The sequence below is a fragment of the Anomaloglossus baeobatrachus genome, chromosome 6 (assembly GCF_048569485.1).
Source record: "Anomaloglossus baeobatrachus isolate aAnoBae1 chromosome 6, aAnoBae1.hap1, whole genome shotgun sequence".
Classification (NCBI taxonomy): Eukaryota; Metazoa; Chordata; class Amphibia; order Anura; family Aromobatidae; genus Anomaloglossus; species Anomaloglossus baeobatrachus.
The window spans coordinates 190,652,080-190,669,312 of record NC_134358.1 but is presented as its reverse complement, the minus strand read 5'-3'; the positions used below and the strand labels follow the sequence as shown (position 1 = coordinate 190,669,312).

General features: G+C 37.4%; 1 protein-coding gene across 2 annotated transcripts in view; it reads right to left on the bottom strand.

The window, feature by feature from the left end:
* Positions 1-17,233, bottom strand: part of CDH7 (cadherin 7) — a 467,468-nt gene that overhangs the window by 39,451 nt on the left and 410,784 nt on the right. For both annotated transcript variants that reach the window (XM_075314603.1, XM_075314604.1), the window contains exons 9-10: positions 13,396-13,517; positions 7,132-7,246 (exon numbers count right to left, since the gene is read on the bottom strand). In XM_075314603.1, the coding sequence (XP_075170718.1) occupies positions 7,132-7,246; positions 13,396-13,517 (237 nt within the window). The remainder of the gene's footprint in view (positions 1-7,131; positions 7,247-13,395; positions 13,518-17,233) is intronic.

Sequence of the window (17,233 nt, the reverse complement as noted above, 5' to 3'; positions counted from 1 at the left end):
GAGTGCAAATCCATCTGTCATTTTACCCTTTGTTAGATCCAAGGGTATACATATTTTTATATCATCTTTTTATACATTTTTCTCTGATGGACTGTTTTTATACTTTTATATTTATACAAATATTCAATATATTCATGTCATAAATGTTGCTATAATTGCCAGTTCAGATATTTTATAAAACCCCCCCTTTTTCATGTTACTAAATATATACTGATAACATAGGTTTTGTCATCAATCCCCGTGCATATCGCACATATGTCCTGATTTTTATCCATTTTTTATTAATTCATTTTCTTGCTTATATTACTACGTGTTTCAAATAATGCATTATTGTTTTTAAACTATCCTTTTCCCTTTCCTTGCTTTTTAGTGTTCAAGATTAGTTTTTTCCTGTAAACCAATTATGAGAGAGATTTGGATGCTTTGTCAGATCAAAATGAACTATCCTTTGTTCTTCATAGCACTGTCGGGCTTGATCCCGCTTCACACTTCCCTGAGCAATTCATCCGTGATATGTTGTCTTTCCTTCTCCACGGCATGATTACATGGATTTTTGTGTTAAAATCCTTAACTGTCACTGGCTGCACGCACGCGCACTATAGCTAGTTCCCACGCTTCTGAACTTTCTTAACCTTGAGATGTGAGGAGCTTGCTACTTTCTATGTGAAGCGCGCCTGCGCTTTGCAATTTTTTCACACGATTTGAACTTCTTTCACCTCTTCTCGTCAAGAGAATTTGTCTCTATTCTTATACATGCGCACAACACTGTTCCTCTGTTGTTCCTCCTGGTTTATCACAACGGATCCTTCTTATTAGTCACTCCAATTCAAGTGCACTTCACTCATATATAATTAATAAAAAAAATTGAGATTTGATTTTTAATAATAATAAAAATAATGTCACTATTGGTCCTACTTGCAAATATAATATATGCCCCGTTTTATTTGCTGATTTCTGCCTAGTGCATGTTATTTGCACTTGGCTTTTAATGGTTCTTGTAGCTAATCATGAGGCACCATTAAACCCCTCTGTTAGCACAATGTTAGTGAGATGGCCGGTGAATCTCACGGCCTCTCTACCTCAGGTTCGTGTCAAATATCACTATTAGTTGTATACATTTTTACCCCCTTCCTTTTTACTTTTTCACTTTAAATTTATTATTTTTTTTTTCCTGGATCTCTTATTGCTATGATTATGAATGTTCTGTTTGGGCTAAATGTATTAATATGTATTTTATTCAATTCTTGTAAGGGCCATGTAATGCGGCTTCACTCCACGTGGCAATGAGTCATTGCTCTGCAGCACACGGTGAACTGACGTCATAGCCAGGGATCCCTCTTCCTTTCTCTCTTTTTTTTTTCCTTTTTTTTTTTTTTCTGTACATCCTTTTTAAGGGCTCCTCCTTGGTTTCTGTAAAATTCTTTTCCCTGAAGAAGGAGGCAGTTGTGGTCTCTGAAACGCGTAGGAATGAAATGAAATAAAAGAATTGTGTGTTCAACACTGATGTCCGTGGTCTTCAAGCGCGGTGTTAAACCTGTTTTCCTCCAGTCCCGAATTTGATGTCTTGCTTGTACAACAGGGCTGCTGCTGGACCACCTTAGCACTCGCTCATGCCACTAAAGGGCTTGTGACTGGCACAACTCGATCAGGTGAGTGCACCATTTCCTTATACCTTTTACCGAGTAAATCGGGTAATACCCTATTGCGCCTTTTCTCTGCTAATTTAGTTTACTCAAATGCCGTAGATGAAATTGCAAAATCTTTATAATTCTATGCAAGTATTAACCCTCTAGCCTCAAGCCTGTTTTCACCTTACTGACAAGGTCATTTTTTAAAATTCTGGCTAGTGTCACTTTATGTGGTTGGAACTCTGGAATGCTTTAATATATTCCTGTGATTCAGAGAATGTTTTTCTATTGACATGCTGTACTTCATGATGGTTGTAAAGTTTAGTCAATATGAATTTTGCAAAAAAATGAACATTTTGCACTTTTTGAACTTTGAATTTTTATACGCTTAAACTACATAGTTATAGCACACAAAAGCAGTAATAAATAACATTTGCCACATGACCACTTTACATCAGCATTGTTTTTTAATTCATTTTTTTTTAGGAAGTTAGAAGGGTTCAAATTTTATTAGCCATTTCTCATTTTTTCCAGTAAGTTATGCAAAATCAATTTTTTTAGGAACCACATAACATTTGTAGTGGCCTTGAGGGACCTATGTGATGAAAAATATGCAAACGTGACTCCTTTTAAAAAAATACATTCATCAAAGTGTTTAAAACCACATTGGAAAAGTTTATTGATCTTAAGGTGCTTCATAGGAATTAAAGAAATATAGTAAGAAAAATTAAAATGTTACTTTTTTACTCAAATATATTGCTTTACTCCCGAAATGTTACATTTTCTCAAGGGTAACAAGACAAATTGTACAACAAATTCTATGTTCTATTTTCTCCTGAGTATGTTTATACCCTAAATCTTGTGGAAAGATACTGTTTGAGCATATGGCAGAAAACAGCTCGGAAAGAAGGGAGCACCATTCAACTTTTAACTTTTGAAATCCCCCACAATTGCCCCCATTTTGGAAACAACACCCCTCAAAAAATTTACATAGAGGTGTTGTGAGCACCTTAAACCTATATTTGCATTACAGAATTTTATAACAATGAGCCATGAAAATGAAAAAAGTTACTTTTCTCATGAGCATGTTATATTTTTCTCAAAATATTTTATGTCTATTGACTATGATAGTAGCCCATATGTGGTTAAGCAGTACTTTGGAGGCACAGAGCAAAGCTAGGAAAGGGAAGGAGTGCACATTGGAGTGTAGATTTTGCCTGAATGGCTTGGAGTGCCATGTAACATTGACAGAGCCCCTGAAGCACCAGAAAAGCAGAACCCCCAAAAGTGGCCCCATTTTACAAACACACCCCTCAAATAATTGATCTAGTGGTGCAGTGGTAATACTCACACCACAGGTGTGTTACCCAATTTTTTATCATTGCGGGGTGAAGAAAAAATAATTACATTTTTACCACAAAAAATTGTCCTAGCCCCTAATTTTACATTTTTACAATGGGAAAACGTGTCATACAATTTCTGATGAACGTCAAATACCCAACATATGGCTGTCCAGTACTTCTTAGCCACATGGCAAGACTTGTGAGATAGAAATTAGCATTATTTGACTTTTGGAGAACAGATTTTCTGTATGGACCACAGGCTCCATACAAAAAGCTTTTAAGTGTCAGAAGAGCAAAATCCTCTCCCACAAGTGACCCCATTGTGAAAATTTCATTCCTTTGGGAATTTTTCTACAGGTGTACTGAGGATTTTGACTCTGTGGGCATTTTTCAGGAACAAGTAGCAATGGATGTTGCTGAGTGAAAATTGCAACTCTGCCACTGCAGTGCCTCTATATTGTAGTGCCCAGTATATTGTGGCCAGTTCGTGCTTCTGGAGACATGCACCCCATAAATTAAGCAGGCTCTTCTAATCACAGAAATGCCAAATAGATGGATGTTAAATATGGTTTATGCATGCTATGGGGCTCAGAAGGGAAAAGGCATTTGAATTTCAGAGGGGCACAATTTTTTTTCTGTTCTTTTGGGAGAGAGCTAAAGCAGTTTTTCATAGGCTTTGTGTTACCAGTATTGTGAAAACCCTCTATACTGCCGTTGACAGATTACGGATCATGGTGGGGTTTTGTTTTTTGTTATTTATTGAATTAAAACTTTTATTGGAAACATTTTACACAAAATTTTGGATAACATTATTCCCGTGATCTACGCTGTGCACTTACATAATAGTTTCCATCTAAGACTTCTAATGACATGATTCAGATAACATCTACGACAGATCCTTTAACTTAAATGAGAAAGCAAAGTTTCTGTGGGCTGTGATCGCTATTGATTCTAGCATTTAGGAAGTTAAACAGCCAAGAGCAATGTGGGTACCACATCTGTCTGTGACAGCAGGAGCTTGGCTATCTCTGAGCTCCCAGGTCAATGTGCATGCACAGTTCCAATGCTCCACATGATCTCCATGATGTACCTATACATCATTAGTTGGGAACCCCTATCCAACCATGATGTATTGGTACACTAGATGTCATGAATGGGTTAAATAAGTTATCAAGGACTTATATTATTTTGTGCATGAGGCTAAGAAATAACAGGAAAATAGTTCCTAAGTATCTGCCTGTTTAACACAGAGAGGAACTTTACTGGCTCCATCAGCAATTCCCCTGTTTTAGTTCAACTCTCTTTAACAAAGCAACTCTTCCTTTTCTGGTATGCTCTGTTTTGAGGGTCCCACAGCACTTGTCATGCTGATTGACAGCCAGCTCCCTACAGTTATGTAGCGGGGAGTCATCGGTCATTTGGCATGACATAATCCATTATGCCCCTTCAACAGAGCAGAGTGAGAGAGAAAATGCTGCTTTCTCTTTGTGATATTAATTGAATTAGGAAAATCACCAGACGGAGTGGTCTATTGACGCTCTGTGCTAGCAGATATCAGCATCAGGCACAATAGGCAGGTAGTTAGAAACTCCTTGCCTGTTAGTTCTTAGCCACATATGTAAAATGAATAAAAGTCACTGATATCCCCTTTAATGTATGCCTTATGATACAGATAGATAAAGCAGTGAATCAATGCTGAAAATTAGGTTTATCACAATGTATCTTATATTACAAAAGATTAATGGTTTCCATAAGATTATATGAACTTAGTAAATTATGTCAATTATAAAGTTAATCTACCTTACAGTAGGTTACCAGCATAATTATTCATATGGAACTAGTGGTTTGTTTGTATAGGCAATCTTTTTTTAAAGATTCAATATGTCAGTTATCGAAAAGGGTAGAAATCATATGTAAATCAGACTGGATGTGTACTGGAGGTTTGTTAATACATTTGAAATCATTGACATGCCCCTAGTGTACTTCTAGTCTATTTTGTATATGGCTTCCTTGTTGATCTGAGTGCCTTCATTCATTAGATGTAGAGATGGATCAATTTCTCTGAATGGAATCAATTTCTATTTGAGTTTCACAAAAATATTTAATCATTTTTTCTGCACAAATTTAGCAAAATGACACCCAACTTCAGTTACCACCTTGCTGAATAGTAGAGGGTTGACAAAATTGTAAAATTGTAAAAAGAAAATATATGCTTACCTCACAGCTCACCCCTCTGACTTCCCCAGCTGCTCTATGCTCATCTAGTTGGATTTCTGACCTACTGTTCATTCTAGCCTAGAGCTTATGGCTGTAAACAGGCCCTGAATTTCACTGCTCATACTCCTGGGCCTACTCATAGCCAGATGTCACAGCCTAAAGTGAACACTGGGCTGGGGAAGTGATGTGATAAAGGCAGAGAAGACTGGACAGCGAGCAGGGAGCAGCGGCAGTGATGAGTGGTGAAGTAAGTATTTGTACTTTTTTATTTTTTGCATCTTCCCTTTATTATTCTCTGGGGTCTCTTGAGACCCCAGAGTATAAAAAGAGATTAAAATTGGAATTAATAACTTCTCTGCAAATTGTTTTTCTCTATAACATCCACATGAACAGGCAAATTTGATTTTTGTTTGATTAGTTTATTTCTAATTAGAAAAGTAAATCCATTTTATATCTCTAAGGGGTACTTTTCATGCTGCAACATTGCTAGCCGATGCTAGCGATGCCGAGCGCGATAGTACCCGCCCCCGTCGCACATGCGATATCTTGTGATATGTGCCGTAGCGAACATTTTTGCTGCGGCAGCTTCACACGCACTTACCTGCCCTGCAACGTCGCTCTGGCCGGCGACCCGCCTCCTTCCTAAGGGGGCGGGTCGTGCAGCGTCACAGCGACATCACACGGCAGGCGGCCAATAGAAGCAGAGGGGCGGAGATGAGCGGGACGTAAACATCCCGCCCACTTACTTCCTTCCTCTTTGCAGGTGGGACGCAGGTAAGGAGATGTTCCTCGCTCCTGCAGCTTCATACACAGCGATGTGTGCTGCCGAAGGAGCGAGGAACAACATCATACCTGTCGCTGCAGTGAAATTATGGAAATGAACGACACTACTCAGATCACCGATTTACGATGCTTTTGCGATCGTTTATCGGTGCTTCTAGGCTTTACACATTGAGACGTCGTTACTGGCAGTAGCGATGTTGCAACGTGCAAAGTACCCCTTAGTCTATTTCTTATCTATAACTATCTCTGTTAGCGCAGTCCAAGAGTCATTTTGTATATCTGCCAATAGTCTCTATATTTCCAGAAAATTATGTGGTCCAAATCATAAAAGAGCTTTTTCTAACCTGACCCAAAAGTGGTCATTTAGAGGTGAGCCTGGGCTGTCTCCATGAAATTTTAGGAATTACATTGTTCGTAAGTATGTTGTTTTGCACCTGCTAGAGAGTGATTGTCTACATGATTTTCTCGTTTCAGCACAGATAATATGTATTGTCTCTAAGGGCTAGAAACAGCATTATGCAATGACAAAAATGGAACAGCTTTCAAAAGCTACATGTAACATGTGCCTGTGAAAGTCTAAATAATGTATATCTCCCTATGTAAAAATAATATTCTGTTCCCTTATGTATATATAGAGTGACACTCTGCATACAAAGCAATGGGACATCTGCTGCCTTAGATTTATCATAATTAATAGATAATTGATGATAAAAAGGCGCTTTAGTGACAGGGCTGTTCAACTGTGGTGTACTGGCATAGAAAATGTTAGCACATTATTATGTATTGGTAAAGCACTGTGCTGGCATCAAACTGAAAAGGACACAAGGGAGGAGCCTTGTGAGGACAGACCTGTCAGGTGTGTTAAGGTCTTCAACAATACTGAGTATATCCCAAATGCTAGGCTTAGAGCTGAATGGTAGGTCTCTCCATCCAATGCCCTTTCCTCAAGTTCTTTCCATTTGAATGTAGGCAAGCATACGGCCTTGCATCACAGTGGTTTACAAGACATTTTTTTCTCAAGAGATTTTTTTTCTTTTACAAGGATTTAAATTTCATTATCTAGTGTATATAACATATAAGAAAAACTACTACATTTAAAGAAAGATTTTAATTAATAAATTTACTAAAAGGAAATGATATTATGTCAATAATACGGTTACCTTTATTGTCTTGTAATGTGAAATTAATGCTACTTGCATCGGGTGGCAAACTGAAATAAAACCAGTGGCCATTTGATGGCTCATCTTTATCTATTGCACTTATCTCTTGAATAACCTATGTGAAAAAAGAAGCATCAAAAGTTAAAATTCAGCTTTTCTCTTGGCTTATATGTAGTAAAGAAAAAATCATTGATAAAATATGACAAAATCAAGATGGATTAATGAAAGTAGAGCTGAGGTATATATGGCAGCAGTCTGTATCGGTTTGGTACATTGAGTTATGTCATGGTCTTATTCCTTTCTTGGACAGTTAAGGTAGAAGAAAAGCTATAATTTTATGTTAACATGTTTTAAACATTTAACTTTTAACATGTACTGATTTAAAACATTTCTGTATTGCATTTGATAATCCTGATATGCCCACTTTTCATGAACAAAGCAAATATACGGAGAACAGATGTTTAGCCCTCACCCACTCGTGACGTAGCCATACCCCATTCTTGCATTGTACAATTATCTTCAGATTACTAAATAATTCTGAAAATTTTCCAATACTTTCCAGAGCGGGCCTTTCCCCACTTGATTTTAATTGCTTATAGAAACATGCATAAATGTAATATTATCTTGTATGTAATTCACAAAGAACATGACTAAAAGCACAGAAAAAAATAAATAAATATATATTTATATATATAGATATATTGTACAGACCAAAAGTTTGGACACACCTCCTCATTCAAAGAGTTTTCTTTATTTTCATGACTCTAAAAAATGTAGATTCACATTGAAGGCATCAAAACTATGAATTAAAACATGTTGAATGAAATACTTAAAAAAGTGTGAAACAACTGAAAATATGTCTTATATTCTAGGTTCTTCAAAGTAGCCACCTTTTGCTTTCATTACTACTTTGCACACTCTTGGCATTTTCTTGATGAGCTTCAAGAGATAGTCATCGGAAATGGTTTTCCAACAGTCTTGAAGGAGTTCCCAGAGATGCTTAGCACTTGTTGGCCCTTTTGCCTTCACTCTGCTCACCCCAAACCATCTCGATTGGGTTCAGGTCTGGTGACTGTGGAGGCCAGGTCATCTAGCGTAGCAACCCATCACTCTACTTCTTAGTCAAATAGCCCTTACACAGCCTGGAGGTGTGTTTGTGGTCAATGTCCTGTTGAAAAATAAATGATGGTCCAAATAAACGCAAACCGGATGGAATAGCACTGTGGTAGGTATGCTGGTTCTGTATGCCTTCAATTTTGAATAAATCCCCAACAGTTTCAGCAACAAAGCACCCCTACACCATCACACCTCCTCCTCCATGCTTCACAGTGGGAACCAGACATGTAGAGTCCATCCGTTCACCTTTACTACAAAGACACGGTGGTTGGATCCAAAGATCTCAAATTTGGACTCATCAGACCAAAGCACAGATTTCCACTGGTCTAATGTCCATTCCTTGTGTTCTTTAGCCCAAACTAGTCTCTTCTGCTTGTTGTCTGTCCTTAGCAGTGGTTTCCTAGCGGCTATTTTACTATGAAGGTCTGCTGCACAAAGTCTCCTCTTAATAGTTGTTCTAGAGATGAGAAGGTGTGTTCAAACTTTTGGTCTGTACTGTATATAGTGATATGACCATTGGTAAAGTACAATAGGGGGGTATGTGTTGCTGAGATTCCTAAATTCAGTGATGTGAACCTGTATGTAATGCTCCAGTATACTAGGACCTAAGAGAGTGAGATGGCTTTTAACATGGTTGGGTTTTTGTGAACAGCTAAAGAGATGGGTAATACAGCTGTTCACCATATCTCCAGCTTAAGATATGGTCCAGGAGGTAAAAGCCAGACCTATGGAAACACTCAGGCTTCTGTATTTTGGAGGAAGCAGTTCTTTCTCTATGTGATCCGATTGAACAGAGTGGGACCCCAAAACTTAACAGGTGGAACCCACAGTGTATCGACCGTCTTCGTGCTGTTTTGTTTTCTTTTATGCTGGTAAGGTTGTTTTGTTTGGACTTTTCCATTATTAAATCATGTTCTCGCGCATATATGATTGATATAGCTTATTAGCGTATAGTATTTATTAATTGATCCCAGACATGTATTGAGGAATTTCCTTTCATTCTTTCTCATCTTCCCTCTACATGTTTTTACTGTGTTTTTAATCATGTTCTTTGTGAATTAAATAAAACAAAATATTATATTTTTGTATTGCCTCTTCTCTTTATAGTATTAGATTATAATTTTTGGAACAAATTTAAATTTAGGTTTTGGGCAAATTTATAGGTTTAATTGATTTAAAATGCAACTGAACTTGCTTTAGAAATGTTGAGCGGGGCGCTTCATACAGTATGACTGTATTGGTGACAACATACAAACAAAATTGTGTGCTGTTAACATATTTGAAAAAGAAATGGGTATTTCTCCATAATATTACAAAATATTGATGTATAAAAATAAACCCTATGCATCAGGAAAAATATGCTACACTGATAATCGAATAATGGCAATCAAATACTAGAAAAATAGAATGCTCTTGATCTGGTTAACACATAGGAATTATTGGTTAATCAATGGGTTATTGACTGCTATGTCATGATCAAGGGACCTGTAAACTAGGTTATGATAGTAGAGACACTTGATTAAGAGCATAGCCGTTGCCTTTTTCTAAAAATATAAAACACATAAACAAAGCCTGACTTTTCTGTATTGTGTTACTCTAGAGTGCACTGTAGTTTAAAGTTCCAACCTGATGGAAAAAATTATGGACACTAGTGAGGAGCAGATCAGACATAGTTGCAATTTGCCTGTTTGCTGAAATAATGAGATATTCGATTCACAGAAGAATTATTTTCTTCAAATGTAATGTCCTTTGCTGCAGAATGTTTTGGGATGTATAAAAAGCACCCTCTCTTCCGACTCATATGAGGCCCGGGAGGGTTCTACACAAGCACGAATAAGGTTACAATGTCACATCATGATGACACGTACTTAGACCTTACGCACTCATGCACAGAACAGTTAGCAATTTCAGCAGCAATTAGAAGATATAGTATATCACAAAAGTGAGTTCATCCCTCTCCTTTTTGTAAATATTTTATTATATCTTTTCATGGGATAACACTGAAGATATGACACTTTGATACAATGTAAGTTATTCAGTCTACAGCTTGTATAACAGTACAAATTTGGCATGCTCTCTTAATAAATCACACTGCCATTAATGTTTAAACTGCTTGGAAGAAAAATTAGTTCCCTCCTGAGTGGAAATGGCCAATTGTTTGCCCAGTTAGGCATTTTCCATTTGAGGTGTGAATGGAGAGCAAACTAGGGACATGGATTAATGTAATCACCTGTGGTCTGATGAGACCAAGACAAACTTATTTGCTTCAAAAGATGTCAAGAGTATGTGGCAGTAACCTGGTGAGGAGAAGAAAGACTAGTGTGTCTTGGCTACAGTCAAGCATAGTGATGATAATGTCATAGTTTGGGGTTCCATGAGTGCTGTCAACTGTGGGAAGCTACAGTCCATTGAGGGATCCATGAATGTCAACATGTCCCCTAACATACTAAAACAGAGCATGATCCCTTCTCTTCGGAAACTTGGTCCACATGAAAATAACACCAATCACATCTTCAAGGGAACCACTGCCTTTCTAAAGAAACCGATCGTAAATGTGCTAGACTTGCCAAACATGTCTCCGGATCTAAACTCTATGGAGCATCTGTGTGGCATCCTCAAATTGATGGTAGAGGAGTTCAAAGTCTCTTAAAACTACCAGCTCCTTGTTGTTGTCATGGAGGAGTGGAGTTGAATTAAAGTGGCTTCTGTGAAGCGCTAGTGAACTCCATGCCCAAGAGAGTTAATGTAGTGTTTGAAATTAACGGTGACCACACAAAATATTGGCATTTTAGGCACAATTTAGCCATTTTCATTGTACATCAAGGATGAGGATTATAAGAATGATATTGAGGACCGGAGATGTCGAAGATGTGAGCAGTAAGGTGAACATAAGTGTTTTTTTTCTAACCTTTTAATGACATTTTAATAGTTCCGAAAAATGGCAGATAGCAACCATTTGTCCAAATCTGCACATAAGTGAATCATATATAATTATAAAAAAAAATCTGCCTTTTGGTAAATGTTAATTTTCGCAAAATTTGAGAATTTGATTTCACTTAAATATATTCATTAATCTCTCATAAATACTTCACTATAATACAAGGTATGAAAGAGAAATATAATTGAATTAAAAAACTGTAGATTACATTCCTAGTAAATACTTTAATATGTGTCGAGGCTGTTATAAAAAAAGCATTATGTTATCTAACCTTAGATAATAATTTTGTGTACTGGTGTTAAGAGCAGGCAGGTCCATCTTATATAATATCAATATTAATTATCAAGCAGATACCAGCGATTCAAAGATTAGATAAGTAGCTAAATGTTACTCACCCTTAGTGCGAAAGATGTGTCTAAGATTTGTCATATTTGATGTTAATCCTATGTGTAAGCTAGCAAACAGCAGGTGTGAAACCTTATTAACCTCCTGCCTACACATCAGTAGACTGTAACTACAGTAAAATATTTCCTAGGTTTTAAAATGTGAGCAGATAAACCTTAAAGTACAACACCTGCACTTTTTTCAATATATTAATGACTAAAAATCAAACTCGAAGCAAGAATTACATCATTATGCTCTGCTTAATTACTGTATTTGTGACATGAAACATTACTGCAGAGAGCTCAATTACTGCAGGAAGTTTCTTCAAATCTGACACAAAATGCTTCTGCACTATTGCACCAATACAAAATACAATTGTGCCAGAAAAATGGCTCAAAACTGTTGCAAGTCGCACAAAAATATTGCAATTGCTCAGAACTTTTGTTTTTTTCCCCCTATTTTTATGCTAGCCCATTCAACTTATTGGAAAATGGGTAAAGCTTATTAGCAGATATGAGTATACGTACAGTAGAGGAAAGCGTTAACCCACGCTGCCGTGTGGATGGAAGAAATCACTCCGAAGAAGTAATGTTAATGATTTTATTATGCAACACGTTTCAGAGTCCATACAACTCCTTCTTTAGGAATCAAAATCACTGATGTACAACTTGTAGATCAGTGATTTTGATTCCTGAAGAAGGAGATTTATAGACTCTGAAATGCGTTGAATAATAAAATCGTGAAGATTACTTCTCCGGAGTGATTTCTTTTATCCACATGGCAGTGCGGGTTAACCCTTTTCTCTACTCTACATATACCGATTCATCCTCTGGGTCTGCTGCAGCCAACGTAGGGATTAATTTTGCTTACATTGTAGTTGTGAGTGACCTTCACAACTTCCCTAGGTGAGTGTTTCCATGAATTTTATTCTGGTTCCACCAGGAAAAGACACCATATGCGCCTTTGTCTCTTTCAGAAATAATTTTATCAGTAGAGATGAGTGAATGTTTTAAAATTATGATTTGCCAACTTTGTCGAATTGTCTCCAAACATTTGACTTGCGGAGAACACATTTCCATGAATTTCAATGCTGGAAAGCTTGTAATTTATCAGAAAATACACATAGAGGAGATGGGGGGGGGGAGAAAACAGAAAGGGGACCCAGCTGACCATAGGAGCTTACACTTTACTGAAGAGTGAGACTCTAGAGATTTTAAATGGTTGTTCAAACTGAGCTCTACTCCAATATGGGATGTCCCCGGTACAGACCACCACTGTACAGGGTTTTATAATCTGAAGGACGTCACAGCTTTAGCATTATGGGGTAGTCTTAAACAGCAACAAGATAATATCAGCCCAATCTCTTATGCTTGATCAGTGTGGAACATGGTGCCGGGCACATTTTATTTTATTTATGAAACTCAAAATGAATCTTAAAATGTTTAAATTTGTGTAAAACCCAAGAAATTCTGGAAATTCAAATTGAACTTCATCCTCCGCAAATCAGTAAGGTCATATCTACTTATTACCAGGTATCATGGTAAAGTGAGCCTCTTAAAATTCAGAATTTTTCTCACAAATGTCAAATTATTTGCAGAAGTGTTCTGAAGCCCAAGACTGGAATACAATTCTTACTCTGTGCCTCGTAATGAGTTCCACTACAGCAGACTCTGTGTCCTCTCTACGAAATGCCAGTCTGGATGACTTGGACCATACAAAATACAAAGGTAGAAAGTCGAGGAAGAAGAATGTTCATATTTGCCCCTCTAGCAAATATAAGGGTTTATGCATGTGCCTACTTCTGCGTGTGTATCATTAGGACTTACCTGTCCGGGATGTGCATTCTCACAAACACTGCTCTCATATTCCATAGCAAATTCAGGTGCATTATCATTAATATCTAGAATGCTGATGGCAACATAGCCTTTCCCAATCTGCCCAGGATTTTCTGTGTAAAATTAGAAACACAATTTATCACCACATAATTTATGTGACATTTAATAGTTTATTGAATAATTCTGCCTAATGCAACAAGTGTCATATATATCAGTTTTGTAAAGAAACTTTATTTAAAAATAATAGAAAACATCCAATATTTATTCAGAAGTAAAATTAATCTTTGTCAGAAAATTGCAATTTATAATGTAAATTAAAGTTAACACATAACTTTTTAAAGCTTTATTTAATAAATCAATAGTACACATGAAAATAAGCAACTTTGTAATATTTCTTATCAGACAAATTACCTTTTTCTGCCAGAATTGATCAGTCATTATCAAAATTCCAGATTCTGAGGTAAAATCTGTATTCAGTGAAGACTTTCCCATTACTGAGATAGGAGATGACAGCTATTACTGATCATATTCTATGTAAATAGAAGAGGAAGGAAGGGGTGGAGCTCTGCATATAGCTCCCCCCTCTTCCTCTAGCTCCTTCCTCCTCTGCTATACATAAAATTTCATCAGTAACAACTGCCATCTCCTATCTCATTAATGGAATAAAGACTGAATAATTCCTGGAGAAAAAGAAGCAAATATGTCTGATATAGTACAAAGTTGCTTATTTTCATATGTACTATCAGTTTATGAAATAAATCATAACAGTCATTTTCATTTTTAAATTTTTCCTTATTTTCCTCCCTGGTCTTCCTGGTCTGACTTAAGGGCTCGGTTTCACTTCCGCAGAGCTTTTGAGGCGAGAGCATCAGATGCGATATGCTAATATCCCTCTACTGTGAGTTTGAGCATAGGGTCATGCAACTGTGATCCCATGTTGTGATCAGATCACAGCTGCGGAGAAGAGGGAGGGAGCACATTCTCCCCATCTCCTCCGCTGTCTGTCTCTGCGTACATCACACTGCAGTTGGATGACATGCAAGTGCAGTGCGATGCATAACATGCACCCATAGACTTGTACAGGTGCGTGTCAGACGAGACTTACTGCCAAATGATGATATTGCATGAGAAATAAATCGCAGATAGATACTGGCCCATAGTTATACACTTGTGTGTGTACAATCCGATGTTTTATTAGATTGCACTCATCCCTGCAAAACCGCAAGTGGAACTCAGATCTAACAATGTGTTTGTGTGTATTTATTTTTATATTTATGTGACCCAAATCCATGAGCGCTGCTATACATGTACCAGAAATCTGCATTCTAGTAAAGAAATAATATAATTCTGTAGCGATCAGCCATTGCATTAAACCCATCTGCCTATTTCTGTGTTAATCTCACTCTAAAAGAGCAAAGACCTTTTGAGACAAGTACAAAAAGATTTCTGAAAGTGTCCTGTGCTATCTGCCACTAAGGAATATTATTTTCAATATTTACTGTATTTACTATTTGGACAAATATATTAGGACACATCTTAATCATTGGTCAGATTTTTCATTAAGATCCATGGCCTCAAGTGAATGAAATACAGCCCATCTCATTGTGCCTTTATTAACATTTATGAAAGGTTGGGTCATTCTAAAGAGCTCCCTGAATTTGAGTGTGGCACTTTATGCTTTACTTCAATTCATTATTTTTTTTTCCCTCCTGAATTTTTCCCAATCGAATATGAGTTATGTTATTTAAACCAATAATAAAACCTTATCACTGGATTGCAACGAGAAGGAAAGCCACATAAAGTTATAGTGCTGAATTGCCAAATCTGAGACACAAAGTGCCTAAAAATTACCAATGTTCTGCTGACTCAATTAGTGCAGAGTTCTAAACCTCTTCTAGAATAAACAAAAGCAATAAAACCAAGGGCCAGGGGGCTTCATGGAATGAGATTCCATGGCCAATCTGCAGCATGTATACCTTCCACCACCAAGCATGATGGGAAGAAGTAAATGAGATGGTGTAAAGCACAACATCACTGGACTATGAAGTGGAAATGTGTTTTGTGATGTGACAAATTTTGCTTTTCTATCCAGCAGTTTGATATACAAATCTGGATTTGGTATATGCAAGGTAAACATTACATACATGACTAACCATTGTGGGTCTAAGCAGGAATGTTTCTCCTTACGGAAAGTTCCAAGCCAGTGTATGGAGACTTATAGGCCATGCATTGCTCCTTTGGGAATTTAAACATGTAAACAGCCTCTTCAGAAGGAAGAGGAGTTGATGAGTTGATCTCTGGTGTCACTTATTAGATGTAGCAATTCTACAAATTCTAAGGTTTATTTGGTTAAGGATAATATTATGTATAGTGGTGTGCTATCAGATTCAGAGAAATCTTATTACTTCAGCATAATATTTAGATAATTTTATGGTTCCAAATTTATAAGAACAGTTTAAGCAAAGCCTTTTTGTGCCTCTGTATACAGAGCAAATCCGTTATGGCATGTTTGGTGTTGATATGTAGGAAATTAAATGGTCCACAAAGAGCCCTGACACTACGAACATTGAGCACCTTTGGATTAGCTAGAAATGAGATTGCAAGTTAGGGCCTTCCATGCAACACTCACAAATGCTTTTCTGGACAAAACTTTGCTCCAACAGTTTGTTATTATAGCATATAGAGCTTATTAGGTTAGCAGCACTGTAGCAAGCCTGAATTGCATATATTAGATATTAAATATTGGTTGTTGGCTGTAATGAAAAGGGTTGACCAGGACTAAAATATTGATGGCCTCTTCTATTGAACAGGACTAAGATATTAATGACCTCTAAGATATTGACCCAACAATTAAAATCAAAGGTGGGTGTATAACATTAATCTCTTGTTCCATCAGCTGATACCGGGCTCTGTAGATGCCCAAAGGCAGGTCATTTAACAATGTTCTAAGGTATCAAAAGTAAAATCAAGTTTTAGAACCTAAGAGCTATAAAAAGTGATTAAAAAAAATAAAGAATTGTTCCATTTAATAAAAATGGGGGTCAACATTGGTGATGCATTACTATAATAAACCAGTAGTTTCTTATTCAAGCCTTTGAGGCTTCAGTACCTCCTCTGCCCTGCTTCATGCAAATTTTATTTAGATGGATACATTGCTGGCACCACATCTACAACATTTGATAACCAATTTCTGAAAAGTAACCAAACGATTATTTGTACAAAGTTTTGTAAAAAAAATGAAGACAATTTTAGTTTTAACTGTTTCCATCTTTGACTGTGATTGTAAGCATAACGTAGGGTACCTTCTCACTAAACGACGTACCAGCGATTCCGACCATGATGTGACCTAGTCAGGATCGCTGGTGTGTCGCTACATGGTCGCTGGGGAGCTGTCAATCAGGCAGATCTCACCAGCGACCAGTGACAAGCCAACAGCCAGCAGCGACTCGTGGAAACAATGCTGCGCTTGATAATCAAGGTAAATATCGGGTAACCAAGCGAAGCGCTTTGCTTGGGTACCTGATATTTACCTTGGTTACTAGCGTACGCCGCTCTTAGGCTGCCAGCACTGGCTCCCTGCACTCACAGGAAGGGTACACATCGGGTTACTAAGCAAAGCGCTTCATTTAGTTACCCGATGTGTACTCTGGCTACGTGTGCAGGGAGCCAGCGCTGGCAGCCTGAGAGCGGAGTACGCTAGTAACCAAGGTAAATATTGGGTAACCAATCAAATCGCTTCACTTGGTTACCTGATGTGTACCTTGGTTACCAGCGTCTGCAGCTTCCAGACGCCGGCTCCCTGCTTCCTGCACATTCAGATTGTTGCTCT